This window comes from Oryctolagus cuniculus, chromosome 15 (genome assembly GCF_051225735.1).
Source record: "Oryctolagus cuniculus isolate XC-2025 breed Fujian yellow rabbit chromosome 15, ASM5122573v1, whole genome shotgun sequence".
Taxonomy (NCBI): Eukaryota; Metazoa; Chordata; class Mammalia; order Lagomorpha; family Leporidae; genus Oryctolagus; species Oryctolagus cuniculus.
The window spans coordinates 35,012,563-35,039,924 of NC_142881.1; the positions used below are offsets into that span (position 1 = coordinate 35,012,563).

General features: G+C 42.1%; 1 protein-coding gene across 1 annotated transcript; it reads left to right on the forward strand.

The window, feature by feature from the left end:
- The first annotated feature begins 991 nt into the window (after nt 1–991).
- Nucleotides 992–27,362, forward strand: CYP2C4 (cytochrome P450 2C4). The gene is given in 9 exon segments (NM_001190431.1): nt 992–1,202; nt 3,758–3,920; nt 4,089–4,238; nt 7,154–7,314; nt 8,621–8,797; nt 17,335–17,467; nt 19,554–19,741; nt 20,855–20,996; nt 26,861–27,362. Coding segments are annotated over 9 exon segments (1,464 nt in total). The 5' UTR covers nt 992–1,034; the 3' UTR covers nt 27,043–27,362.

The window sequence follows — 27,362 nt, forward strand, 5'->3', positions numbered from 1 at the left end:
AACAAGTTGTGGTTCTTTGAGCTGTGGGTCCATTGAATGACTTCCCTTCCTCTTCTCCTCTAATGCAACTGCCAGAGCATTCTTTATTATTTCCCTGAATTGCTGCATTATTTCACTTTTCATTTCAGACCATGACAGACCCAAACTAACAGAATCATCCTTGGCTGGAGCTGAACATGAGGTGAGGGTAGTTTTAGTTTCCCAAGGGTTTTCCCCAAATTTTCTGAGATTGTCTCTTTCCTTAGTCACACTGACTAAATTTTACCTCTACAGTGAATCAACTGGAAGAACTCTGTGTTTTTTCTGTTCGGTGAGCACATGTAGTTTTTATCCATGGAGTCAATTAAAGGAGTTCCTATTGGGTGTTACGTCTGTTTCATTATGAACATAGTGTGTTGTTGATTGAGAGTCACGAATAGTTTAGGTTTCGTTGTTGAAGTTGCTCTGGAGACTGCCTGTGTGTAGGACATAGTACACAAAATGGACATCAGATCTCATAAAAATCCCCCAGAATAGACACTGTGTCGTGGTAGTTCAGCTGCTGCTTTTGACACAGGCATTCAATGTCAGAAGCTTGAGTTTGATTCCTGGCTTCACAGTTTGAGCCAGTGTATGCTAATCCTATACGTGGGAGCAAGAGATGGTTTCTCAGCTCTTGGGCCTCTTTCACCCATGTGGTAAACCTGGATTGACTTCTGAGTTTCTGATTTGAACTTTTTCTGTTGTTGAAATTGCAAGGAATGAACCAAGATACAGGAAATGGATCTCTTTATAACTCTCTCTCTCTCTGCCTTATTTTCAATTACCTATACATAGGAGCAACCCAGTACAACGAAATTTCCATTTCCCAAGTGGGCACAGGAAAGAATGCAATGCGACTAAAGAATATCTTGTTTTCATCTATGTCATGGAGGCAAAGTCCACTCAGGAGAGAGGATAAAGTACATCGTTGCTTGACCCGTCAGAGAAGCATATTACCAAGAGTGGTATAAAAGCCTGTGCTTCCCAGCTCACAGGATCCCAGGAAGAAGAGAATGGATCCAGTTGCGGGCCTGGTGTTGGGGCTCTGCTGTTTACTTCTCCTTTCACTCTGGAAGCAGAATTCCGGGAGGGGGAAGCTCCCTCCTGGCCCCACTCCTTTCCCCATCATTGGAAATATTCTCCAGATAGATGTTAAGGACATCAGCAAATCCCTAACTAAGGTAAGTATTCATTATGCTCCCCCTGTGGCATGCTAAGGGTAAACAGATTGACTTTTTTTTTTTTTTAATAAAATCTATTCCTGGATGCACACTCTTAAAACAGATGATTATAAATCAAAATGCTCTCTGTAAGCTTTGATGCTTCTTCTACCAATTTCAGGAGTTGAATAGAGAAATATTAGGTACCTGTAGATTGAATCAAAATAATTAAGTGACAAAAATAGGGAGTACTTCTGACCGTCTTTGAGTTTCAGCCATTTGTCTTCAGGTAAGAGATAATGAAGAGCTTCTGATACAAATTTCATTCAAGAAGTCATCTACTGTATTTTACAAGTTTTTTTTTTTCAGAATATCCATGAAAATTGAATTTCTCTGCAGTATCATTCAAAACTGGTATTAAGGCCGGCGCCGTGGCTCACTAGGCTAATCCTCCGCCTTGCGGCGCCGGCACACTGGTTTCTAGTCCCAGTCGGGGCACCAGATTCTTTCCCGGTTGCCCCTCCTCCAGGCCAGCTCTCTGCTGTGGCCCGGGAGTGCAGTGGAGGATGGCCCAAGTACTTGGGCCCTGCACCCCATGGGAAACCAGGAGAAGTACCTGGCTCCTGCCATCGGATCAGTGCGGTGCGCTGGCCGCAGCATGCCGGCCGCGGCAGCCATTGGAGGATGAACCAACGGCAAAAGGAAGACCTTTGTCTCTGTCTCTCTCTCTCACTGTCCACTCTGCCTGTCAAAAAAATAAAAAAAAATTAAAACAAACAAACAAACAAACAAAAACTGGTATTAAGCTATGGGTTCTGCAGTGGTCTAGGTGAATGAAAGAAAGAAGTAAACATTCAGTGGCCACCTGGTGGCATCAGAATTCTTTTAGATTCTGTGAAACCCTGCTGTGTGGCCCAGAATGCTACAGGATGGAAGAAGCTGCTCCTCCCTGAGATGCTGCTTTGCAATGTCCTGGCCTGCCTCTGGGGCTTGTTTTCCTTCCCTCCCCCAACCACCTCCCACCTTCTTTCTCTGCTTCTGATTTTCTAATTCTTCTTCTTCCTACTCCTGCTCTTCCTCCTCTTCCACCTCTCCTCCTTCTTTTTCCTCTTCCTCCTCCTTCTCCTTCTTCTTCTTCCTCTTCTTGTTTTTCTTCCCCTTCCTCCTCTTCTTTCTTCTTCTGATTTGTTTTCTTGACTCAGAAGGCTGAGCGATAGAAACAGAGGGAAAACAGACAGTGAGAGATCTCCTGGTCAGTCTTGTAGCATAACATGTTAAGTCTCTACTTCTGACACTTGCATCCCATATGGGTGCCTGTTCAAGGCCAGGCTGCTCCACTTCCCATCCTGCTGCCTGCCAATGTACCTGGGAAAGCAACAGAGGAACATGCAATTCCTTGGGCCCCTGCGCCTACGTGGGAGATCCAGAAGAAGCACCTGGCTTCTGGCATCAGCCTGGCCCAGACCTAGCTGTTTTTCTCATTTGGGGAGTGACCCAGCAGTTGGAGGATCTTTCCCTCTCTGTCTCTCCTCCTCTTTGTAAATCTGCAATTTATTAAACAAACATAAAAAAGAGATCCCATCTGTTCTTTGCACAAAGGACTACAATGATCAGAGCTGAGCCATGCCAACCAAGAGCCAGGAACTCTTCCTTGGTCTCCCATGTGGGTGGCAGATTTTCTTTCAAGATTTACTTGATTTCTTTGAAAGGCAAAGTAACAGAAAGAGAGAGACACAGATAGAAAGCTTGCTTGCTCTCTTTCTGCCTTATTAATAGCAACAAATTTCAAACTTGACTGGGCCAGTTACTTGGCGTGATTTCTAAGTATATACATCACTAGTGTCATCATGGGCCTATTGAGTCAGGACGCTCATAAGATGACCTTACCATGTGATCCTGAATTTGGCTGGGTATTGATTTCAAGCCACAATAATTGAATAAGCAGTACATAAGTTTCTTTACTGGCTACAGGAAATTGGTAATAAATTTGGAATTCTCAAATGCTAGTTTATTTATAAAATAGTGCAAAAAACCTTGCTGAGTAGATTGAGAATTAAATGTAAACTGCATACCAACTAATGGACCATTGTATAGCACATCACTATCATATTTAAGTATAAATAGAAATATTTGAATCCATGGCAGAATAAAGAGAAAGCATGTGGGTCATCACTGACTCAAGCAGGTCAAAGTCATGGCCTAAAGTGCCTGAATCCCATATGGGCGCCGGTACTAGTCCTACCTGCTCCTCTTCTAATCCAGCTCTCTGCTATATCCTGGGAAAGCATAGCAGATGGCCCAAGTCCTTGGGCCCCTGCACCCACGTGGGAGACTGGAAGAAGCTCCTGCCTCCTGATTAGCACAGCTCCTGCCATTACGGCCATCTGGGGAGTGAACCAGCAGATGAAAGACCTCTCTCTCTCTGTCTCTACCTCTCTGTGTAACTCTGTCTTTCAAATACATTAAAAAAAATCTTAAAAACAGAGATAACATAGACAATGCTATTTTCTGTCTGAATCAGACACACTCTGTGGCTGACATGTGCTTTCTTTGGTGATATTGGTTTCTCTTCCCAGTTCTCAGAACGCTATGGCCCTGTGTTCACTGTGTATCTGGGCATGAAGCCCACTGTGGTGCTGCATGGATACAAGGCAGTGAAGGAGGCCCTGGTTGATCTTGGAGAGGAGTTTGCTGGAAGAGGCCATTTTCCTATAGCTGAAAAAGTTAATAAAGGCCTTGGTAAGTGTGTGTGTGTGTGTAATAGTGGTAATGGGATGGAGTGGTTATAAACCAGAGACTTAAAAGCTCCTGAGACAGAACTTGGTCATCTGTGTGGCTGCCTCATGTCAGCTTCTTCCTACTTGCTGGATCTCCCTCCTTCCTAGTTTCTGTTTCTCATTCTGGCAGGAATTGTTTTCACCAATGCAAACACATGGAAGGAGATGCGGCGCTTCTCGCTCATGACCCTGCGTAATTTTGGGATGGGGAAGAGGAGCATTGAGGACCGAGTTCAAGAGGAGGCCCGCTGCCTGGTGGAGGAGCTGAGAAAAACCAATGGTGGGTGACCCTTACCCCACATCACTCACCTCACAGTGCTCTCCTGAATATGCTGCCCTGGGAAACCTGGAAGGGTGGGCAGAGCCTTCATCCTGAGGCCTGGTTGCCACTCTCATGGTGGGAGGGGCAGTTTGAAGCAGAGAAGTGGGGAGTTGTTTGGATCTGTGCTGTGTTTCCAGCCTGGTTCTGTGTCTTGTGCGGGTGTAAAAGTTCATTTAATACTCTTCTGTCCCAAGTCAGTTTCTATAATTTCTAATCAGAAATCATGAATATAAGTTTTGAGTGTAATTTCTGAAAAAATTTAAAGATGAATATTTTCCTCATAGCCTGAATGCTGCTACCTATCGCAGAACATTTCATGGTGGAAACATGGCAAATGCATATGGTGGCAATGACCCATCAGCCTCTTATGGGACAAGAACCGCCCCTCGTGGGCGTTCACATCTGCATGCTCAGCTTCACTGACATGTCTGAGGTTCCCCAGGCCCGTGCCTAGTGCTGGACACCAGTGGTGCTGTGTGTAGTTTTGTCTCTCTAGGTAATTCCTAACAAAGTTCCTGAACTTACAATTCTCTGTAATCACACTGTTTATAAAAATTGCTCTCACTTGTTGAGTCTACTTCTTCTACTGATTAATTTGAGTAAATGTATCCTGTAACATAATTCTCCACATATACAAGCACTGTTTTGTGAAATGATTTACTTAACAAAATTTCAACTGTTAATAGTAGCTGTTTATATTGGCTTTCCTTTGCAAAGTGTGGCCCTCTTTTCTGCTTTGCTTTCTCTCTGTGTTTATTAGATTTTGTTTGAGAAATTGTGACATATTTCCTCCCACCATCAGGTCTAGTGCTCCGAGATATGTTACTCAAAATGTGTCTGATTATCAGTCAATTTCCAAATTACCTTGTTTTTAATTATCTCTTCTAAGCAAAGAAAAGACTGAATATCAGGTTTTCTGTAGATAACACACACATATACACAAATACACAGTTCCCAAGGCTTTCCAAATTATCCTCTACCTCATTGGGGTAAAATAAAATTTTTAAAAAATGTTTTTATTTATTTTTTTTGACAGGCAGAGTGGACAGTGAGAGAGAGAGAAAGAGAGAGAGAGAGAAAGGTCTTCCTTTGCCGTTGGTTCACCCTCCAATGGCTGCCACGGCCAGCGTGCTGCGGCTGGTGAACCGCGCTGATCCCAAGGCAGGAGCCAGGTGCTTTTTTCCTGGTCTCCCATGGGGTGCAGGGCCCAAGCACTTGGACCATCCTCCACTGCACTCCCTGGTCACAGTAGAGAGCTGGTCTGGAAGAGGGGCAACCAGGACAGAATCTGGTGCCCCGACCAGGACTAGAACCCGGTGTGCCGGCTCCGTAAGGCGGAGGATTAGCTTATTGAGCTGCGGCGCTGGCATAAAATAAAATTTTGTCTGAAAACGTAGAGTAACATAAATGTTAAGAAAGCCTGACATATGTGCAAGTAATTCAGGTATCCTAATGGCCTGTATTCTACCATGCATTCGGAACAATTTTAATTAAGATGCCCTTATTGAGGTAGCTATGAATTTATGAGCTCTTTACCTATAAAGTTCAAGTTGATCATCTGACTCTAGCATTTGCACCATACAAATCTGCCAATTAAAGTGAAAATCTGTCCTGGATTTTCATTTGTTTATCTGTAAAATGAGAGACTTGGCTTAACCTCTGGGTAAATTTTAAATTTTATTAAAACATCTTTTGATATTTGGTATAGTTGTAGAGAACAATATCCTGGGATCTACTAAAGGTCAGCTTTGCTCAAGTATGTTAAATATGTAAAGCAGTTACAGATATTGGCTGTCCACTTCTCAAGGAAATTGACTGTTTTCATTTAACATTAAAACTCATGATAAAGAAGACGCCAATTATTTTTTGCTTCATCTAACTAGGATGTATGCTTGAAATAAAATAATATAACTCTCATTCTACTCCTTTACGCAAACGAATCCTTCCTAAACTTATTATTTCTTTACTTATTTTTCAATGTTTTTCTTATAAAATGAAAATTATATAGACACACACACATACATACATGCACACACACATACATACATGCACATACACAAACACAGACACAGAGAGAGAGAGAGAGAGATCTCATCTACTAGTACACTCCCCAGATTCCCACATAGCCAGGCCTATAATTGAGCCAGATGTGGGTACTCACTAGGTCTCCCACTTGAGTTTCATGAACTCAGCCATCACCTGCTGCCTCCAAGAGTCTGAAATATCAGGAAGTGGAGTTAGGAGTGGGGGCTAGTGTTGAACCCAGCACTCCTCTATCTGGAATGCAAATCATCTTAAGGGCATCATAAGCAGTAGGCCAATGACTTGCTTCATTTTCTCATTTTTGTATTTTCTCATATTGCATGGATGCCTTCAGCTTTTAAAATGTTTTTTTTTTTTTAATTCGTGAATTTACCCACAATTTGTCTCTATAGTTCCTCAATACTGGTTCAGCACAGCATTTTCATTGTGACTATTCTATTCATTATTTTATCTATAAGAAGTTTCCTGGCCCACATTATTTTCTGCTTGCCATTTCAGTGCTTTATTGTCTACAGACATTGCACAGGTAACTGACTCTAGTTTGAAAACGTGAATGACTAAGTTTAAAGAAGTTTTTATTTTCTTTACAAATAGCAGATCTCTGTGTAACAACAGTGCTATAAAAACAGTGAATGTGCCAGCTAGGTTGTAATGGTCAGCTCAGGCTTACAGTAAAGTGATGTGTTGATTGCATGTGTGTCACTTATTTTTACTGTCAAAGGAATTTGTAGGGAAGACATTGCTTAAAATTTCTAAATTACCATGGACAAAAGTAACAAGGTTCATATCTATATTTTAATGGTGTTTTAAAATTGTTTTCAATTCTTCAGCCTTACCCTGTGATCCCACCTTTATCCTGGGCTGTGCTCCCTGCAATGTGATCTGCTCCGTTATTTTCCATAATCGCTTTGATTATAAAGATGAGGAGTTTCTTAAACTGATGGAAAGATTAAATGAAAATATTAGGATTCTGAGCTCTCCATGGTTGCAGGTGAGAGTGAGATCTTTTGTTCCTGAGAAACCATTTATGCTCCTTTATCTGACAGGTGCAAATTTCCACATGGACCAAGATGTGAAGAGAATGTTCAGACAGCACAGTCCAAAGCACAGCTGAAGTCACTGAACACTGTGAAAGATGATGGAAACTTGGGCTGGTGCTGTGGCATAGCGGGTAACGCCACTGCCTGCAGTGCCGGCATCCCATATGGGCGCCAGTTCAGGTCCTGGTTGCTCTGCTTCCAATCCAGCTCTCTGCTATTGCCTGGGAGAGGATGGCCCATGTTCTTGGGCTCCTGCACCCTGGTGTGAGACCAAGAGGAAGCTCCCGGCTCCTGGCTTAGGATCAGCGCCGCTAGGACCCTTGCAGCCAGCTGTTGGAGTGAACCAGTGGATAGAAGACCTTTCTGTCTCTGCCTCTCCTTCTCTCTCTGAGTAACTCTGACTTTCAAATAAATAAATAAATCTTTTTTTTTAAAAAAAGAAAGATAATTGAAACTTTTATTTACACACAGGAAAATGAGTGTCCAAATATTGGGCTGGTGGTTATGTCCATTATCTTCTTGTCCAGTGATTTTTCCACTAAACTCCAAGCCCTATTTCTATGGAGCCACTTCGATGACTAGACAAAGGATGTCTTTGTCAATCAATGGACATCCATGTCATTTTTTTCTTATAATATTTATTTATTTGAAAGGCAGGATTACAGAGAAAGTGAGAGAGAGAGAGAGAGAGAGAAACAGAGAGAGAGAGAGAGAGAGAGAGATAATTCTTCCATCTGCTGGTTCACGTTCTGAATGCCCCAAAAACCAGGGTTAGCCCAGGCAGCTGCGAGGAACCAGGAACTTACATGCTTGAGCCATCAGAGGTTGTCTCTCAGGCCCAGTAGCAAGAAGTGGAGTAGCTGTGACTCGACGGAGCACACAATGTAGGTCGCTGGCATTCCAAGCAGTGCTTTACCTGCTGGACCACAATGCCCTGATTTTCTATTATATTTCAAATTTTTTATCTAAAGATTTATGGAAAAAATGAGATTGATAACAGGCAGATATTACACTATAAAATTATGTGTGCCACTAGGAAATGACTTTCATCTTTGATTTTGAATTCTCTCCCCAAATATTTCTATAAGCATATGGAACTACCATATATTTAAATAAAAGTTTCTCCCTGAAAATGGCAACCATATTTTATTCATATTTATAGCTGTAATTCCTAAGTAGGGGTGCAAATATATATATATATATATGTGTATATATAAATGTATATATAATTCAACAAATTATTGTTTTCTGTTTTAGGTCTACAATAATTTCCCTGCTCTCCTTGATTATTTCCCAGGAATTCATAAGACCTTACTAAAAAATGCTGATTATACAAAAAATTTTATTATGGAGAAAGTGAAAGAACATCAAAAACTCCTGGATGTTAACAATCCTCGGGATTTTATTGATTGTTTCTTGATCAAAATGGAGAAGGTAAATTGTTCACAACAGTTCATTATTTGATTTCTTTTGTATTTTGAGGTTCAGCCAAATATTCTGTATAAACAATGGACGTTAAAATGGTCAGGCTATTTTGACAAGCACTTAAATATCTATTGTAGGAATGAGCTTTTAGTATCCTGAAAAATATTAAGGGATTTCACATAAAGTTTGCAGAAATAAAGAATTAAAAGATAAGTTTGCTTTAGTCTATAAAATGAAGCTTCTGGTTTTTAAAAATAATATACATTTCCAAAAATGTTTTTAAAGACACAGAATATAAAATTAAATTGTTAAATGGTTAGAATACCTGGGCCTTGTTCTTTAAATGAAAATAATCTACCCAAGGAGAAATATAATGCACATCTCAGGTGAATTACAAAGAATTAAAAATCACTGACTATCATGCTGTAATGTGAAGTGACATCATCACTGAGCAAGTGTCAGGGAGAGGGGCTTAGCCTGGGTGGGATTTGCGCATATCCTGCACATTGAAGGAGGTCTTTTGAAGTTCGCAGTTCAGGACAGGAGAGAGAATTTCAGGTGGAGTGAGTGGTGTGTGTGGAGGTGTTCAGTGTGCAGTGGGAAAGAGTACGTGGAAGGAAGACAAAGACTTAGCTCCCTGTAACACAGTAAGTTGTACATATGTGGAGAATAGATTGGTGTCTATGTGGCAACCTGTAGGTGTGAATCACCTTGTCACTGCACTGTTTGTTGACAATGTCCCCTATCGCATTACCTTGGCACCCTGGCCAAAGGTCAGTTGGACATAAATCTAAGTTTGTTTGTGGGCTGTCAACTCCACTGCATTGACCTTTGGGTCTGTCATCATACCTGAGTACCAACTTGAAGTCTGAATTACTGTAGTTTTCAAGTAAAGAAGTGTGAGACCTTTAAGGTAGTTGTTCTTCAAAACTAATTTGGCTATCTTATGTTCCTTGAATTTCTATATAAATTTAGGGTAGACTTGTAAATTTCTATTAAGACTCAGTGAATATTTGGTGGGATTGCATTAAATCCATAGATCTTTTCAATTATTTTATATAAAACTTGAGGGAAAATTCACATGAATATATGTTCATCAGGGATATTGGTCTATAGTTATTTTTCCTGTTGTATCTTTTTCTAGTTTAATAGTCAAGATGATGTTGGCTTCATAGATGAATTTTGGGAAGATTCCCTAACTTTCAATAGTTTTGAATAGCTTGAGAGAATTGGAATTAGTTCATCTTTAAATGTCTAGTAGAATTCAGCAGTGTATCCATCCAGTCCTAGGCTTTTCTTTGCTTGGGAGGGTCTTTATTACTGATTCAATCTCTGCTGTGGCCACTGGCATTTTTAGGTTTTCCATATCTTCATGGCTCAATTTTGATGGATTGTATGTCTCCAGGAATCTACCCATTCCTTATAGGTTTCCTGATTTGTAAGCATGCAGCTCTTTTTAGTAACTACTGATTATTCTTTTTATTTCCTTTGTCATCTCTGATTTTGTTATTTGAGTTATTTTTTTTGATTAGTTGAACCAATTGCATATGAATTTTATTTCTTCATAAAATAGGTTCTTCATTTCACTGATCTTTAGAATTTTATTTTGGATCATTTTATTTGTTTCTTATCTAATATTAATTTGCTCTTTCCTCCTACTAATTTGGGGTTTAGTTTGTTGCTATTTTGTTAGGTTCTTGTTATGTATTGATAGCTCATGTACTTGGGGCCTTTCCAATTTCTTGATGTAGGCACCAATTGCTATAAACTTTCCTCTTAATAGTACTTTGCTGTACCCCGTAGTTTTGATATGTTGTATTTTCTTCTTCATTCATTTCCAGAAATTTTTTAAATTTCTATGTGATTTCTTCTATGACGCCCTGCTCATTTAGGAGCATGTCATTCAGTCTCCATGTGTTTGCATAAGCTCTTGAGATTCTTGTGTTGTTCATTTCCAGCTTCATTCCATTTGAGGTCAGAGATGATGTATGGCATGATTTCAAAATTTTCTGACACTTGCTTTATGGCCTAGCATGTTGTCTATCCTAGAGAAGGTTCAGTGCACTGGAGAGAAGAATGTGCATTCTCGAGCTGTGGGATGAAAAGTTCTGTAAATATCAGTTAGTTCCATTTGGTTCCTGGTTTCCCATGGGGTGCAGCGCCCAAGCACTTGGGCCATCCTCCACTCCCCTCCTGGGCTACAACAGAGAGCTGGACTGGAAGAGGGGCAACTGGGACAGAATCTGGCGCCCCAACCGGGACTAGAACCTGGTGTGCCGGCACCTCAAGGCAGAGGATTAGCCTATTAGGCTGCAGCACCAGCCCTGAATTGATCCTTTAATCCTTACCTAGTGCTCTTCTGTCCCTTTAACAGTTTTTATGTTAAAGTCTATTTTTCTGATATTAGAGTGGGTACCCCGGCTTTTTTTTTTTTTTTTTTTGCTTTCCATTAACATGGTATATATTTTTCCATCCTTTCACTTGCAGTCTGCATGTGTCTTTGTTATTGAGGTGTGTTTCTGGTAGGCAGCAAATAGATTGGTCTTGTTATTTAATCCATTCAGCCCATCTGTATCTTTTAACTGGAGTGCTGAGGCCATTAATATTCAAGTTACTACTGAGAAGTAATGTCTTGGCCCTGCCGTTTTTCCATCAATACTCCTGTTGTTTACGTGAATTTCCTTCTTAGTTTTACTGGGACATTTTCTCCTTCACATTCCTTCATAAATATGGCTATTTTTCTGTGTTTCTCTGCATAGCTCATCCTTAAGCATCTTTTGTATATTCAAAATGACACTCACACTCTCTCAACCAGTCAGGCGATGTTGTGGGGTATATTGGGAGGGAGGAAGAAATGTGCACCCTTTTGTTCTGCTACATTAGCAGGTATTGTGTTCATGACAGGCCACTGGGCCAGACTCACACCAGACTGTATCTCCACAGTTGTATGGTCAGAAGCTTGGGCTGCTGCAGTCTGATCTCACCTCACGTTCCAAAGCTGTCGTTTTTCTAGGCTCACAGCTGCTGAGGTCCTGTGTTATGTCCATGCCCGTGCTATGTGTCCGTGCCCTCCACGTAGATCTATGTGTCCATCTTTTATCTGCAGACTTTTCTACAACAGTTTTCTTCCTAACTCTGCCCTGGAACGTAGTACCTTCACTTTTTTTTTCAACTATTTTTCCATCTTTCCCTAGAATAGTGCCCTAAGCTCCCTTTCTATTCTGCCAACTTGAGCTTTACTGCAAATGCTTTTTAAAAAATCTGTTGAGATGATTTTTTTCACATTCTTATAATGTGTTTTTCAACATTCATTGCTTTTCTTTAAACCACCTGTGCATTTCTTGGGTAAAATCAATTTGATCAGAATGTGCAATCCATAAAGAGATAAAGTGTGGTAATGAACTAATTATTTTAAGAGCAGCAACATTTGGTGGCATTAAGCACAATCAGTTTGTTTTGTAACTATCACCACCATACATACCAGAATTATTTTATTCTGCAAAACAGAAACTTCATATCTATTAAATAATGAGTTCCTGCTCCCCATTCCCTGCCAAACACCATATTACCTACTTTCTTTAAAAGATTTATTTATTTTACGTGAAAGTCAGAGTTACAGAGAGAGAAGGAGAGGCAGAGAGATAAAGAGGTTTTCCATCCACTGGTTCACTCCCCAACTGGCCATAATGGCCAGAGCTACGCTGATCCAAAGCCAGGAACCAGGAGCTTCTTCTGTGTCTCCATGCTGGAGATGGCTTGGGCTATCTTCTGCTGCTTTCCCGGGCCATCGCAGAGAGCTGGATAAGAAGTGGAACAGCCAGGACTCAAACAGGTGCCCATATGGGATGCTGGTACTGCAGGTGGTGCCTTTACCCACTACGCCACAGCGCTGGCCTCTTTTTTTTTTTTTTTTTTTTTAAGACAGTCTACTTTCTGTCTCCTGGAATTTGCTGTTCTAAGTACCTGTAACTGGAAACACACAATGTTTCTCCTGCTGTGACTGGCTTTTCCTACTTGGCATGATGTTGTTGTTATTACACATCTTTTTTTTTTTTTGTATTATAACCAGTAACACATATTTATAATTCTTCTATAAGAATTTTTATTTAAAATCACATAGAAACTAAAACACTTATATTAAAACATAAAATATTAATATTTACCATTATCTGTATAGTTGTTCTTTTTAAATTTATTTTTTAAATATTGATCTATTTATTTGAAAGGCAGAGTTACAGACAGAGAGAGGCAGAGACACACAGAGAGAGAGAGAGAGAGAGAGATCTTCCATCTGCTGGCTCAATTCCCAAATGACTGTAATATTCAGAGCTGGGCCAATCCAAAGCAGGGAGTCAGGAGCTTCTTCTGGGACTCAAAAAGGGACAGGGGCACAAGCACATGTGCCAACTTCCATACTTTCCCACGTGCATTAGTTGGGAGCTGGATCAGCACCCGCGTGGAGACCTGGAAGAAGCTCCTGGTTCCCGGCTTCCGATCAGTTCAGCTCTGGTCATTGCGGCCAATTGGGGAGTGAACCAGTGGATGGAAGACCTCTCTCTCTCTGCCTCTGCTCCTCTCTCTGTATAACTCTGATTTTCTAGTAAAAATAAATGAATCTTGTAGGTTCCTTTCCATCAGGCTCACGTACAGCCCCACAGTGCTGCATTGCAGTTAACACACAATTATTCTTAGGTGTTTAAATTTTAACTGAAAAGTGATCCCTGTTAGGAATTTGGAAAACATCATGCTGAGTGAAATAAGCCAATCCCAAAGGGACAAATACCACTTGTTCTCCCTGATAGGGGACAACTTACTGAGCACCAAAAAGGAAACCTGTTAAAGTGAAATGAACACTATGAGAAACGGTGACTTGATCAGCCCTTGCCCTGACTGTTGATGAACAACTTAATATGTTATCCCTCTTAGTATTTTTTTTTTGTTTGCTCTACTTAATACTTTTGGTTGATTACTGTAATCAATACACAATTCTTCTTAAGTGCTGAAACTTAACTGAAAAGTGATCACTGTTAAATATAAGAGTGGGAATAAGAGAGGGAAGAGATGTACAATTTGGGACATGCTCAAGCTGACTTACCTCAAACGGTAGAGTTAGAAACATCCCAGGGGATTCCAATTCAATCCCATCAAGGTGGCATGTACCAATGCCATCTCACTAGTCCCAGTGATCAATTTCTGTTCACAACTGATCATAATGAAAGGACTAAGAGTCAAAGGGATCACATGAAGAAGTCTAGTAACTGCTAATACTAACTGATGGAATAAATAAAGGGGAGAGTGATCCAACATGGGAAGCGAGATACACAGCAGACTCATAGAATGGCAGATGTCCTAAACAGCACTCTGGCCTCAGAATCAGCCCTTAAGGCATGCAGATCTGGCTGAAAAGCCCATGAGAGTATTTCAGGCATGGAAAGCCAAGATACTGTGGAAAAAAAAAAAATACCTAAATGAAAGATCTCCGCGGGTGAGATCCCAGTGGAAAGAACGGGTCATCAAAGAAGGAGGTACCTTTCTCTGAAGGGAGGAGAGAACTTCCACTTTGACCATGGCCTTGTCTAAATATGATCAGAGTCAGTGAACTCAGGGGGCTTCCATAGCCTTGGCAGCTCATGACAAGAGCCTAGGGTGATTACTGATGCCATAAACAAGAGTGTCAATTTGTTAAGTCAACAACAGGAGTCACTGTGCAATACTCCTCATGTAGGATCTTTGTCCTTAGTGTGCTGTACATTGAGATTTAATGCTATAACTAGTACTCAAACAGTATTTTTACTTTATGTTTCTGTGTGGGAGCAAACTGTTGAAATCTTTACTTGATGTATGCTAAACTGATTTTCTGTATATAAAGAGAATTGAAAATGAATCTTGATGTGAATGTAAGGGGAGAGGGAGTGGAAAAGGGGAGGGTTGCGGGTGGGAGGGACGTTATGGGGGGAAGCCATTGTAATCCATAAGCTGTACTTTGGAAATTTATATTCATTAAATAAAAGTTAAAAAAATAAAAAAAATGAATCTTTAAAAAAAACAGAAGTGGAGCAGCCGATACAAGAACAGGTGCCCATATGTGATGCCCCTGCAAGCAGTGGCTTACCTGCTGCACCACAGCCAACCCAGTTAAGTAAACTCCTAACAGGAATACCCATAACTTAATGTGCCTTTTACTTCAGAGGTTCTCTTTGTTTTTCCACCTGTATTTTCTTCCTCATATTTGGTACATTCTACTTTTTCACACATATTTTTGAACTGTATTTCATTCTTTGTATATAATTTTCTTCAGCTCTTTGAACTTAGTAAAATTTATCTTAATGATTTCATCATAAGTCCAAAGTCTTTGTTTCCTCAGGAATGACTTCTGTAAAATCATTTAAAAATTATAATGGACAATATTTTTTGCTTCTTTGTGTCCATGTAGTTTTTTGTTGAAAATGGACATTTAATAAATCATAACGTGACAAATCTGGAAATGAGACTTTCTGCCTTGCACAAATTGTCATTTGTCCTTGAGAAAGCCTTCAGCTATCTGCTTATTTAGAATTTTTTATAAATTGCGTTAGCAAGGTTATAGTTCCTGTCATGTGATCACTTGACTCTTGTTCTATTTTCTCTGCTATCAGTCAGTGATGAGACACAGACTTCGTTAAAATCTTGGGTCTAGTAAGAATAGAAAAAATGATAAGTCATTCGCTTCTTTAAATTCCTCACTTAATGCCCTGGAGAAGTTGTTGGACCACATGGGATTGAAATTCCCCTTGCCCAGTCTGGGACCAGAAAACCACACAGCAGCACAGGACACTGGCCCCAAAGTTGCCTGCCACAGAGCTGAGGTACAACGTATGTTAGCCTCTATTTATACATGAGACACCAAAGTTCCCTGAAACTGAGCAGACAAGTTCTTCATCAAGCACTAGCCTGAAGGCTGCAAGTGTCTGACGAGCATCCAGAGTCCTGAAATACTTGCCCCAGACAGATTCTTCAAGGTCAGTGATTTCCTTTTCCTGCAGGGACTGATTCCTGAACTTCCTGATCTAGCATGATTGCGACATTGCTCCAGAATTGCCATCATAGCAGTATCACTGCTGTATGGTATGGAAAGTCTACCCCTTGGCTATTGTTTCATGGAGTGTAGCTTAATTATGACAGGTTATGTGCTAGTACCCAGTGAATCTCAAATCCACTTATAAAGGAGGAAATGTTAGTGGTGGTTTGTGAGCACACTGCTTGTCTTACTGATTCAAGAGAAATTATAACTTGATGAACTTAGCAATCCCTCTGAAGGTGGGATTAGCAATCGATGTGAGTGTCTGTGTGTAGCAACTTCATGTTTTGAGAGGATTTAGTTAATTTTCTGGGTGTTGATTATATAACCCTGACATGCACAGGTCATTTCGATATTATCAAAACTTCATTACTATAATGCCTATTTAGGGACTGGTTAGAAAACTATAAATGCAAACATAAATGATCTCTTGTCCTCAATATTTAAAATTTTGTCCTTCTTGTCAGTTCTCTGTCACGCAATCTTTTTGGTCCTTACCAAATGCACATGTCCTTTTCAATGGCTTACTCCCTCCTAACTCACAGTGTGTGAGAACTCCATGTAATTAGTCCCTTAGCTCTGGCATCAGCACAACTTCTGATCTCTCCTTCGTCCGTGGGCACAGTGAACTCTCAGATCTGACTTCTTGACCGCAGCATCTCTTCACCTTGTACCTCCAATTCATTCCTGCGCGTATCCCCAGTCCTTCTTGCTGGTTGCCTCCCTTCTGGACACAGTGGTGCTGACCTCATCTTTTCTTGAGGAACCCAATGTCATCTAGGTTTTGCAGCCCTACCAGCTTTGCACAATTTTAACTTCTTCATGAACCTGCATGTATAATTGATTCCATGTCAAGTTTTGGCAGAAGACCACATTGTGAACTCTTTATTGGGCATGTAATACATTTCATGGTATGCTCCTAACTTACTAATAGATTTATGTATTATTGACTACATTTTCTTATGTATAACCAAAAGAAAATGTAGTTAATACTGCTTAGCAAATGGTTCATTTACATCGAATACAAGGTGACTAAATTCAGCCAATCTGGCCATAATAGATCACTAAGCATTAGAGTAGGGTGACCTCCATTTTCCTTGCCATATTTAGCACATAGACCCTCATTTTCATGATTAAATCCTCCTCTTCCAAGATGATGCCATTTTGCAACAATGTTTCAAGTAAGAAGAAGGAAATAGAGGCTGTGGTATCACTAGGCTTCTGCTGATATTCTTTTGTGAAAGAAATATTCATGACACCTCACTCAAGAGTCTCATAATGGAATGTTTAGGCAGATGAGAAGTTATGGTATAGTCTGAAGTTTGGGGGCACCGTATCCATAGAGTCCACATATCCTGCAGAATTTTTCTAATATTGCACTTTCAGTTTTCCCTGTTAGCTATCTTTTAAAATAATTGTGTTATTTTGGATTTTGTGTAATAATATATGCTGGCAAGTAATTTATCAAATTGCATCAAATCACTCCTAGGAAAATAATTTGGAGTTCACTCTTGGAAGCTTGGTAATCGCTGTGTTTGATTTGTTTGGAGCTGGGACTGAGACAACGAGCACAACGCTGAGATACTCCCTCCTGCTCCTGCTGAAGCACCCCGAGGTCGCAGGTATGACTCAGGGAGGAGCAAACTGCATTCAGGAGAAAAGCTTGGGAGCCATGGCTACTGTCCTCTGCCTTGTTTGTGCTAGAGGAGTCTCACTGTTTAAAAACTTCTGTGCCAACAACTGTACTCTGTGCAGTGTAGTGATCAGAATAAAACAGGCCAACGTTGTACAATGCAGGAGGAGATCCTAGAGCAGTGAAGACAGCCTGGCATGAGGAAGAGCAGTGATGTTCGGGGGCTGTGCTGGATCTCATGGGAGTGATGTGTGGCAGGCACAGCATGGCATTTTCTTTCATAACAAAAAGACCCCATTGAGGAGTAGGTATAGTCTTGCTGCTACCTTTCCTCATTCTGACAATTCAGTGCTCTGATGCAGAGAAAAGGACAAGGAAGCTTTTCTTACTGAAAACCAACTTGAAATTCAGTGAGGCTTCATGAGGTAACTCCAGTCTGGGAGGTATTCAAAAAGTTTAGATGCATAAGACAGGTGTTTGTGGGAAGCAGACCGGACTAGACTGAGTTACTGGAATTAAGACTTATTCTATGCATCTGCTCTCCCACAATATGGCGCTGGGAGAGAAGTAAACAGCTTCCGCACAGCTGCCTCCAGTTCAACCAATAAACTGTAGGACTTGTTCCTGATTGGAGGAGAGCAGCGTATTCGGCGTGTGGGCAGCCGAGTTGGGATTGGCGGAGGAGGACTATAAAGGAGGAGAGAGACGGCATGCACCAGGAACATCTATGGGGAACATCTAAGGGAACCCGTGCAGCCCCCGAGAAGAGCCGGCCGGCGGTGTGCCGCTCCCCTGCGGAAGTGGGGAATGCGGCCAGGGGGAACTGCCCTTCCACGGAGGTGGAAGGGATAGTAGCCAACCCGGGAAGAACCAGCAGCAAACCCGGGGAGGGCCGAGCAGACGAAAGAACAGCGCAGGGTCCTGTGTCGTTCCTCCACGAAGAGGGGGAGTGACAGTGTTTCCTTTCAGTCAGAAGATGCACCCAAAGTAATGTTATTACAACAGAAGTCTATTGCCATAAAGCTAGCATTGGATAAAACAAGAAATTGGAGAAGTGGTATAAATAATTTTATATTTTTTGGACAAATGTATTTAGAACGTTAGCTGGAAGAAGTTTAGTTTTGTAGAAGTACTAATAATCTGAAGTTTCCCAATGACCAGAGAATTATTACTAGGTATTTGAAAAATCTATCTGAGTATCAGGAAATACTTCTTACCAGGAGATAGAAAATTGTGAAGTAAAAAATGATGACAAAGTTAATAATGTCAAAGAAAGTAATAAAAGCTAAAGATGAAGAATTGCCTTACTAGGAAACTATGCTTATGTGCTCAGAACGATGAAAAAATGAATGTTGATATAATCAAAATGTCTGATATAAATATATCCTGCTAAATGGAGGGACTGCTGTGTGTGCCTGTCATTGTGGGCATGTGTGTATGTGGGCTAGAGATGCAGATGAAAATTCTCATCTGTCTTACAAGGAAATAATTAAATAAGTGTTAAAAATGGTAATAAAGAAATAGACATTTAAAGAAACATGATTATAAATTGCAGGGATGCTCAAAATGGCTACTTTGGGGGAGTAGGAAGATGGTAAGATTAACATTGCAAATGAACACATATTCCAAAACCTGCAAATACATTTAGAGACTCACAAAAGATAAAATAACACATTTCCAAACACACCCTCCCTTCACACATCTGTTTTAACATGATTTAAGTCCCATGCATTTTCAAATTTAGATTTGATTTCTATTTTCCTTTCTGCCAGGACAGTGTTTTCTTGATTTAACTATGTTCTGATTTTTGAGAGAATTTTATTACTTCTATTTACGCTAATTTCATCTGTGAATTTTTATGGCCTGTATATACCAATATATCATAATGTTAGATGTAGGAGAGTACACTGTATCTTTTTGTGGTAACTCATTTTATATTTCGAGGTGTCTTTCTTGGCCTGTAGCTTATAATTCTGTTGTGACATCTTCAATAAGGTTCATGAAACCCTAAATTGTTATGACAGCTGTGCCAATTTTCTCATTTCCCCCGTTATTTCTTACTTATGTCTTATCAGCTAGGGTCCAGGAGGAGATTGAGCGTGTGATTGGCAGACACCGGAGCCCCTGCATGCAGGACAGGAGCCACATGCCCTACACGGATGCTGTGATACATGAGATCCAGAGATTCATTGACCTCCTTCCCACTAACCTGCCCCATGCAGTGACCCGAGATGTTAGATTCAGAAACTACTTTATCCCTAAGGTAATCTTGTTTCTTTTACATTGACCCTCAGTGCTCTTAAGCTTCTTACCCACAGTGTGGTTCCAGCCCTGCCCATTTTTAAGCTAAATATGCTTAAACTGAAACAATACAGAAGAATATTTTTGATGCATGAAAATTACATGAAACATAAATTTTGACTTCAATAAAAACTGGAACAAGAATCCTCATTCATTTACACATTGTCTATGACTGTTTCCATTCTCTAAGGGCAGAAAGAGAAAGCCATGGCCTGGAAAGTTGGACAGATTTGCTTTTTGGTTCTAGTCCCTGTCGGGGCGCCAGATTCTGTCCCGGTTGCTCCTCTTCTAGTCCAGCTCTCTGCTGTGGCCCGGGAATGCGGTGGAGGATGGGCCAGGTCCTTGGGCCCTGCACCCCATGGGAGACCAGGAGGAAGCACCTGGCTCCTGGAGCCTGGCTCCAGCACTTTGGCTTTAGTGGCCATTTGGGAGCTGAACCAACGGAAGGAAGACCTTTCTCTCTCTCTCTATCTCTCTCTCACTAACTCTGCTGGTCAAAAAGAAAGAAAGAAACTACTGGAAAGTCCCTGTGTGTGGCATCTTGATGGACTCAGTGCTGTTTCCCTCAGATCTTGGTGTGTGGCAGTGGGTGTCTGCCAATTGTTTTGGCTCCTCCTAGGTGGTTACATTTCCAAATGAATGTTAAAGGTGTCAGTTTGTCAATTTCCCTGTTTTTCAGGGAAAGCAAGTAAGTGCTTGGTGTATTCTCTGAAACTTAGGTGAGGTAGGGGAATACCCTGAGTTAGGATTAAACTGTAGTAAAGATCTCCCTCATTTTAAACATGAGCACAAACAAACTGCCACAATGAGAAATGGTCAGAGGTTTTATACTTGCTACTGAACCCACGTGCTCACATGGTCAAAAGCTGTCACAGGGCATTTTAGCAAAATCACTGCCACCGCTCATCTCTGCTTATTACTTGGTCTGTGTGGCTGGGGATGTCACTGCTCTTCCTGAGACTTGGGCTTCCTCTTTTATTGATCAAAAATTGTCCTAAGTGATTTCCACTTTTTTGTTTTTTACCCAGCACAGTGACTTCTTCATACTTGGATTATCTGTTTCTGTTTTATCCAGGGTACAGACATCATAACATCACTGACATCCGTGCTACATGATGAAAAAGCATTTCCTAACCCAAAGGTATTTGACCCTGGGCACTTTCTGGATGAGAGTGGCAACTTTAAGAAGAGTGACTACTTCATGCCTTTCTCAGCAGGTAAAAAATTTGTTTCCATGGAATTTCAGAGACGATAACTCTTTTAATTCAAATTTTTGTTATATAGAGTGAACAAATTTCATGTATTCCACATGTACAGATGTAAGAGCATAATACTATCCACCATACACTGCATCCCTCCCACACTCCCACCCTCCCTCCTCTTTCCTTCTTTTTTCTTTTCCTTTGTACACTGATATACTTTCAGTTTGTTTTATGTTCACAAGTATAACCCTCAAATAAATAAAGAATTCAACCAGTGGTAAGTAGAAAAACCTTGCTTCCTCAAGAGTATTGATAAGGGCATTAACCATAATCAAATCTTAAATGTGATTTTGTTCATATACATTACATTTTTTTGAACTCTGTCAACACCTATCAGGGAAAACATATGATATTTGTCTTTTTGGGACTGGCCTATTTCACCAAGCATAAGGTTTCTAGCTGTAAAAGACAGGATTTTTGTTGATGTGTATTCCACTGTGTGTATATAATCACAGTTTCTTCATCCAGTCATTAGGTGATGGATAGATGAGTTCAGTCTATAACATCCACTATGAATCAAGGTAAAATAAACAATGGGAATTTCTTATGTTTCCATATGAATTTTAGCTTCATTTTTTCCTAGATCTGAAAAGAATGCATTGTTATTTTGCAAAATGTTTGGGATAGTATGCACATTTATGATATTACACCTTACAATAGAAGAAAATGAAAGATTTTTTCATTTGTTGTGTCTTTTTCTATTTTTACTTAATTTTTAAAATTTTCATTATAGAGATCTTTCATACCCCTGGTTACATTTACTCCAAGATATTTAATTTTTTCTAGCTATTGTCAGTGATGGTAATCTTACAATTTCTTTCTTAACCATGGCATTGTCTTTGTATCCAAATATTACTAATTTTCATGTGTTGATTTTATATCCTGCAAACTCTCTTATGAGTTCCAGTAGTCCCTTAGTTCCCTTAATTATAGGATCATGACATCTGCAAACAGGGAGAATTTGACTTCCTGCTTTCTGATTTGTATCTCTTTGATTTCTTTATTGCCCAATAGCTATGACAAAATTTCAGCAACTGTATTGAATAGTAATGGTAAAAGTAGACATCCTTGTCTGGTTCCACATTTTAATGGAAATGCTTCCAATTTTTCCCCATTCAGTATGATGCTGGCTGTAGGTTCGTCATTATATTTATACAAATGAATGACCCTTCTATACACATTTTGTTTAAAGTTTTGATCATGAAATGGGGCTGTATATTATCAAAGGATTGCACCTATTGAGTTAATCATATGGTTTTTATTCTACAATTGTTAATATGATGCATTACATTTATTGAATTGCATATATTGAACTATGTCTGCACACCAGAGTACAATCTCACTTGGTTCAGTTGAATACTATTTCTAAAATGTTGTTGGATTTGATTAACTGGTATTCGGCTGAGAATTCTTGTTGAATGCTCATTTTGGTGTCTAGTTCTCAATCTTTGCTGTATCTTTCGCTGGTTTTGGAACTAGCTAACTTTCTGGTATCATGGTACCTTCTCTGGAATTGGTAAATTCCTCTTTGTACAGGATCAGGAGCACCACTCCCAATGTCCATGAACTTTCTCTGCTCACAATACATCCTCATTATTGACAAGGTTCCTGAGGCTCTGGGTTGTTGACACATTCCTTCCACCCTGAGAAATCTAAACTATAGGTTGATTGAATTCTTCCTCTAGATGCAGTCTCATGGTTCCTAAGATCTCTACCTAGAAGGTAAAACTGAGAAGAGTTTCATCACACACCACGATAAACACGTTAACTCCACAACTTCACTGAAATTCTTCTATGTGGTGTCTCTCACCCTGCAGAGAGTTGTCTGGAAATGAAAGTATGAGCAAGCACAGAACAGCACTCAAAGACCTCACCCAAATTAGCGACTAGTTGAGTAAAGACCATCAGATTCCACTTTTTTTTTTTTTTTTTTTTTTTAGTTCTGTGGAGAGGGATGCATATTCTGCAGGGGAGATGGAGGAAGCACGTGGAGAGAATGTATCTGATTCTTCCTCTCTCATGCCCAGTGTAAGGCACGGCATGTAGTACCCAACATTCTAAAAGTAAATATGGCCAGCACCACGGCTCAATATGATAATCCTCCGCTTGCAGCAATTGCACCCCAGGTTCTAGTCCCAGTTGGGGCACCAGATTTTGTCCTGGTTGCCCCTCTTCCAGGCCAGCTCTCTGCTATGGCCCGGGAGTGCAGTGGAGGATGGCCCAAGTGCTTGGCCCTGCACCCACATGGGAGACCAGGAAAAGCACCTGGCTCCTGGCTTCGGATCAGCACAGCACGCCGATGGCGACAGCCATTGGAGGGTGAACCAACGGTAAAGGAAGACCTTTCTCTCTGTCTCTCTCTCTCTCACTGTCCACTCTGCCTATCAAAAAATTTTGTAAATATGACATGTGATCTGTCTCAAAAGAACATAATGGACAGAAGAGAAAAGCAGCACAGTATTAAATAGATATTGAATGAAAGAATCAGAACACTGTTTTCTTCAGTCAGAAAGAACAGTAGAATGCAAAACCTGAAACCTGATTGTGCATCAGAAGTTGCTGAAAAATGTATGGTTGGATGGCGCTGTGGCTCAATATGGTAATCCTCCGCTTGCGGCACTTGCACCCCAGGTTCTAGTCCCGGTTGGGGCACCAGATTTTGTCCCGGTTGCCCCTCTTCCAGGCCAGCTCTCTGCTATGGCCCGGGAGTGCAGTGGAGGATGGCCCAAGTGCTTGGCCCTGCACCCACATGGGAGACCAGGAAAAACACCTGGCTCCTGGCTTCAGATCAGCGTGGTGCGCCAGCCGTAGCGCACTGGCTGCGGTGGCTATTGGAGGGTGAACCAACAGCAAAAAAAAAGGAAGACCTTTCTCTCTGTCTCTCTCTCTCTCTCTCACTGTCCACTCTGTGGGGAGCAACTGGGAGCAACTCGGACTAGACTGTTACTGGAATTAAGACTTATTCTATGCATCTGCTCTCCCACAATATGGCGCTGGGAGAGGAGGAAACAGCTTCTACACAGCTGCCTCCAGTTCAACCAATAAACAGCAGGACCTGCTCCTGATTGGAGGAGAGCAGCGTACTCGGCGTGTGGGCAGCCGAGTTGGGATTGGCGGAGGAGGACTATAAAGGAGGAGAGAGACGGCATGCACCAGGAACATCTAAGGGGAACATCTATCTGAAGGAACACCTGTGCAGCCCCCGAGAGAGCCGGCTGGCAGTGTGCCGCTCCCCCGCGGAAGTGGGGAAAGTGGCAGGGGGAACCACCCTTCCACGGAGGTGGAGGGACTGCAGCCAACCCGGGAAGAACCAGCAGCAAACCCGGGGAGGGCCGAGCAGACAAAAGAACAGCGCAGGGTCCTGTGTCGTTCCTCCACGAAGACGGGGAATGACATAATGGTGCCGTGACTCGGATATGAAGCCTAGGCAGGGTTTAGTGTCGTTCCTCCACGAAGAGGTGGAGTGACATAATGGTGCCGTGACTCGGATGAGAAACCTAGGAGGGAAGAAGTGGGAAGAAGTGGGAAAATACCAGAGAGAGAGACTAGCAAAGAGCCTAGGGAAAAGCCGGACAGAAAAGGTGCCGGAAGAAGCTATTGAAAGCCTAGGCATAGACTCGGATACGGACTGTGGGAAAGAAGTTAGGATTGAAAGCTAGGATTTAAAGTGAAAGCAAGAAGAAACTTAGACTCAGATACAGACTGCAGGTCGAAAGCGAAAGTGAAACCTAGAAGAAACTTGGACTTGGATGCGGACTGTGGCGAGAGGCCAGGAGAAATGAGAGGGGAATACTGTTGGAAGAAAAGTTAGGAAACATACCGGGTAGAAAAAAATGTTAGGGAGGATGAAGCCGCGTGGGCAGGCTGAGGCGGAGACGGAAGCCAGCTTGGGATTCGTCAAGTCAGCCCGGGGAGCAAAAGGTGAAAAGCTAGACGCGTAAGCTAGGTTGGAATCCATCAGATTATCCCGGGGAGCAAAAGACGGGAAGCCAAACCGTAAGGCGGAAACGTAGGTTAGGTTGAATTCGCCAGGTTAGCCTGGGGAACTTAGACTGAATACCGGTGATGGAAACGTGAGCTAGGCTGTGTGATTCGCGGAAGCTGCCGTGCGCAGAGAGAGCGCGTGGGGCACAAGTGGGGAGAGCGCAGGGGGCGCGAATAGATAGGAGAAATAGGGCTAGTGCGAAGGCCGTGGTGCGGGCGCGAAGGGGCGCGGAGACCGCAGAGTGCGCACGAAGCCAGTAAGCTGCGCAGAGCCGGTAAGCCGCTGCGGGGTGAGGCGCCGAGAAGCAGCCTCGGGGCGGGCGCCAGGAAGCCGCGGGGATAAGAAACAGAAGTTTAGAAGTAAAATGAGAGAAATAGGAATGCTGGCAGATAGAAGTAAAATAGGAGAAATAGGAATGCCCGGAGATAGAGAAATAGAGAAAAATAAGGCCTCCCCACAACATGGCAATGAGAGAGCTTGGATTCGGTCTGCCTGATTAGTGAGGTGATGAGCACCTGCGGGCAGCTAGCAGCTTATCCGCTGCAGGTCACCGAAGACAGGCACGTTATCAACACCAATAAGTCTCCCCACAATACGGCAATGAGAAGGCTCGGATTCGGTCTGCCTGATTAGGGAGGTGGTGAGCACCTGTGGGCGGCTAGCAGCTTTTGCGCCGCAGGTCACCGAAGACAGGCACGAATTAACATCAATAAGTCTCCCCACAATACCGCAATGAGAAGGCTTGGATTCGGTCTGCCTGATTAGTAAGACGATAAGTACCTGTTGGCGGCTAGCAGCTTACCCGCTGCAGGTCACCGAAGACAGGCACATCATCAACACCAATAAGTCTCCCCACAATACAGCAATGAGAAGGCTTGAATTCGGTTTGCCTGATTGGTAGGGCTTGTAAGCACCTGCAGGCAGTTCTAGCAGAGCAGAGCATGCGTTGCAGGGCACCGAACACAGGCATGCATCAGCGCCTAAAAACCTCCTCACAACATGACGAAGAGAGGACCCGGATTCGGTTTTCCTGATTGATAGGGCTTGTAAGCACCTGTGGGCAACTCTAGCAAGCAGAGCAGAGTGTGTGCCACAGGGCACCGAAGACAGGCGCGTATCAACGCCAAAAATAAAAAGAAAGGGGGATCTGTGGGGAGCAACTGGGAGCAACTCGGACTAGACTGTTACTGGAATTAAGACTTATTCTATGCATCTGCTCTCCCACAATATGGCGCTGGGAGAGGAGGAAACAGCTTCTACACAGCTGCCTCCAGTTCAACCAATAAACAGCAGGACCTGCTCCTGATTGGAGGAGAGCAGCGTACTTGGCGTGTGGGTAGCAGAGTTAGGATTGGTGGAAGAGGACTATAAAGGAGGAGAGAGATGACATGCACCAGGAACATCTATCTGAAGGAACACCTGTGCAGCCCCCGAGAGAGCCGGCTGGCGGTGTGCCGCTCCCCCGCGGAAGTGGGGAAAGTGGCAGGGGGAACCGCCCTTCCACGGAGGTGGAGGGACGGCAGCCAACCCGGGAAGAACCAGCAGCAAACCCGGGGAGGGCCGAGCAGACAAAAGAACAGCTCAGGGTCCTGTGTCATTCCTCCACGAAGACGGGGAACGACACACTCTGCCTGTCAAAAAAAAAAATGTATGGCTAGGGCTAAGAGGAGAGAGAATGTGCCAGACCCTATACATTTGTCTATACAAACCTTTCCAAACTTCCATCCATCCATCAATTACTGTCTGTTTTCTTTCTACCAGTTACTAACACAGTGTTTGTTACATTCACAGTTACACACAGCAAGTGATTACCCTCTCTGTTTGTTATTTTCAGGAAAACGGATGTGTGTGGGAGAGGGCCTGGCCCGCATGGAGCTGTTTTTGTTCCTGACCTCCATTTTGCAGAACTTTAAACTGCAATCTCTGGTTGAGCCAAAGGACCTGGACATCACTGCAGTTGTCAATGGATTTGTTTCTGTGCCACCTTCGTTCCAGCTCTGCTTCATTCCTATTTGAAAGAGAACAAACTCTCTGCCTCTGTGCTGTTGTCTGCAACTCCTTCTCTTCAGAGGCATTGTCTATCCCTTCCTCTATCAGAGACACCCTCCATGACTTCTCTCACATCTTACTATTCCATCAGATCCACCAGATCCAGTGAACACACAACCACAATTAAAGGAGTTTAGTGGGATCTTATCGCAGGGATATCTGCTGTTTCCTACATTCTGCAACACCTATGCTGAATTCCACATTTGATAATTCATATCAATGCTGCTTTACCGAGTCTTATCACTATAAAACAGAAATAAATATTAAAATATGACAATTTAGACCCA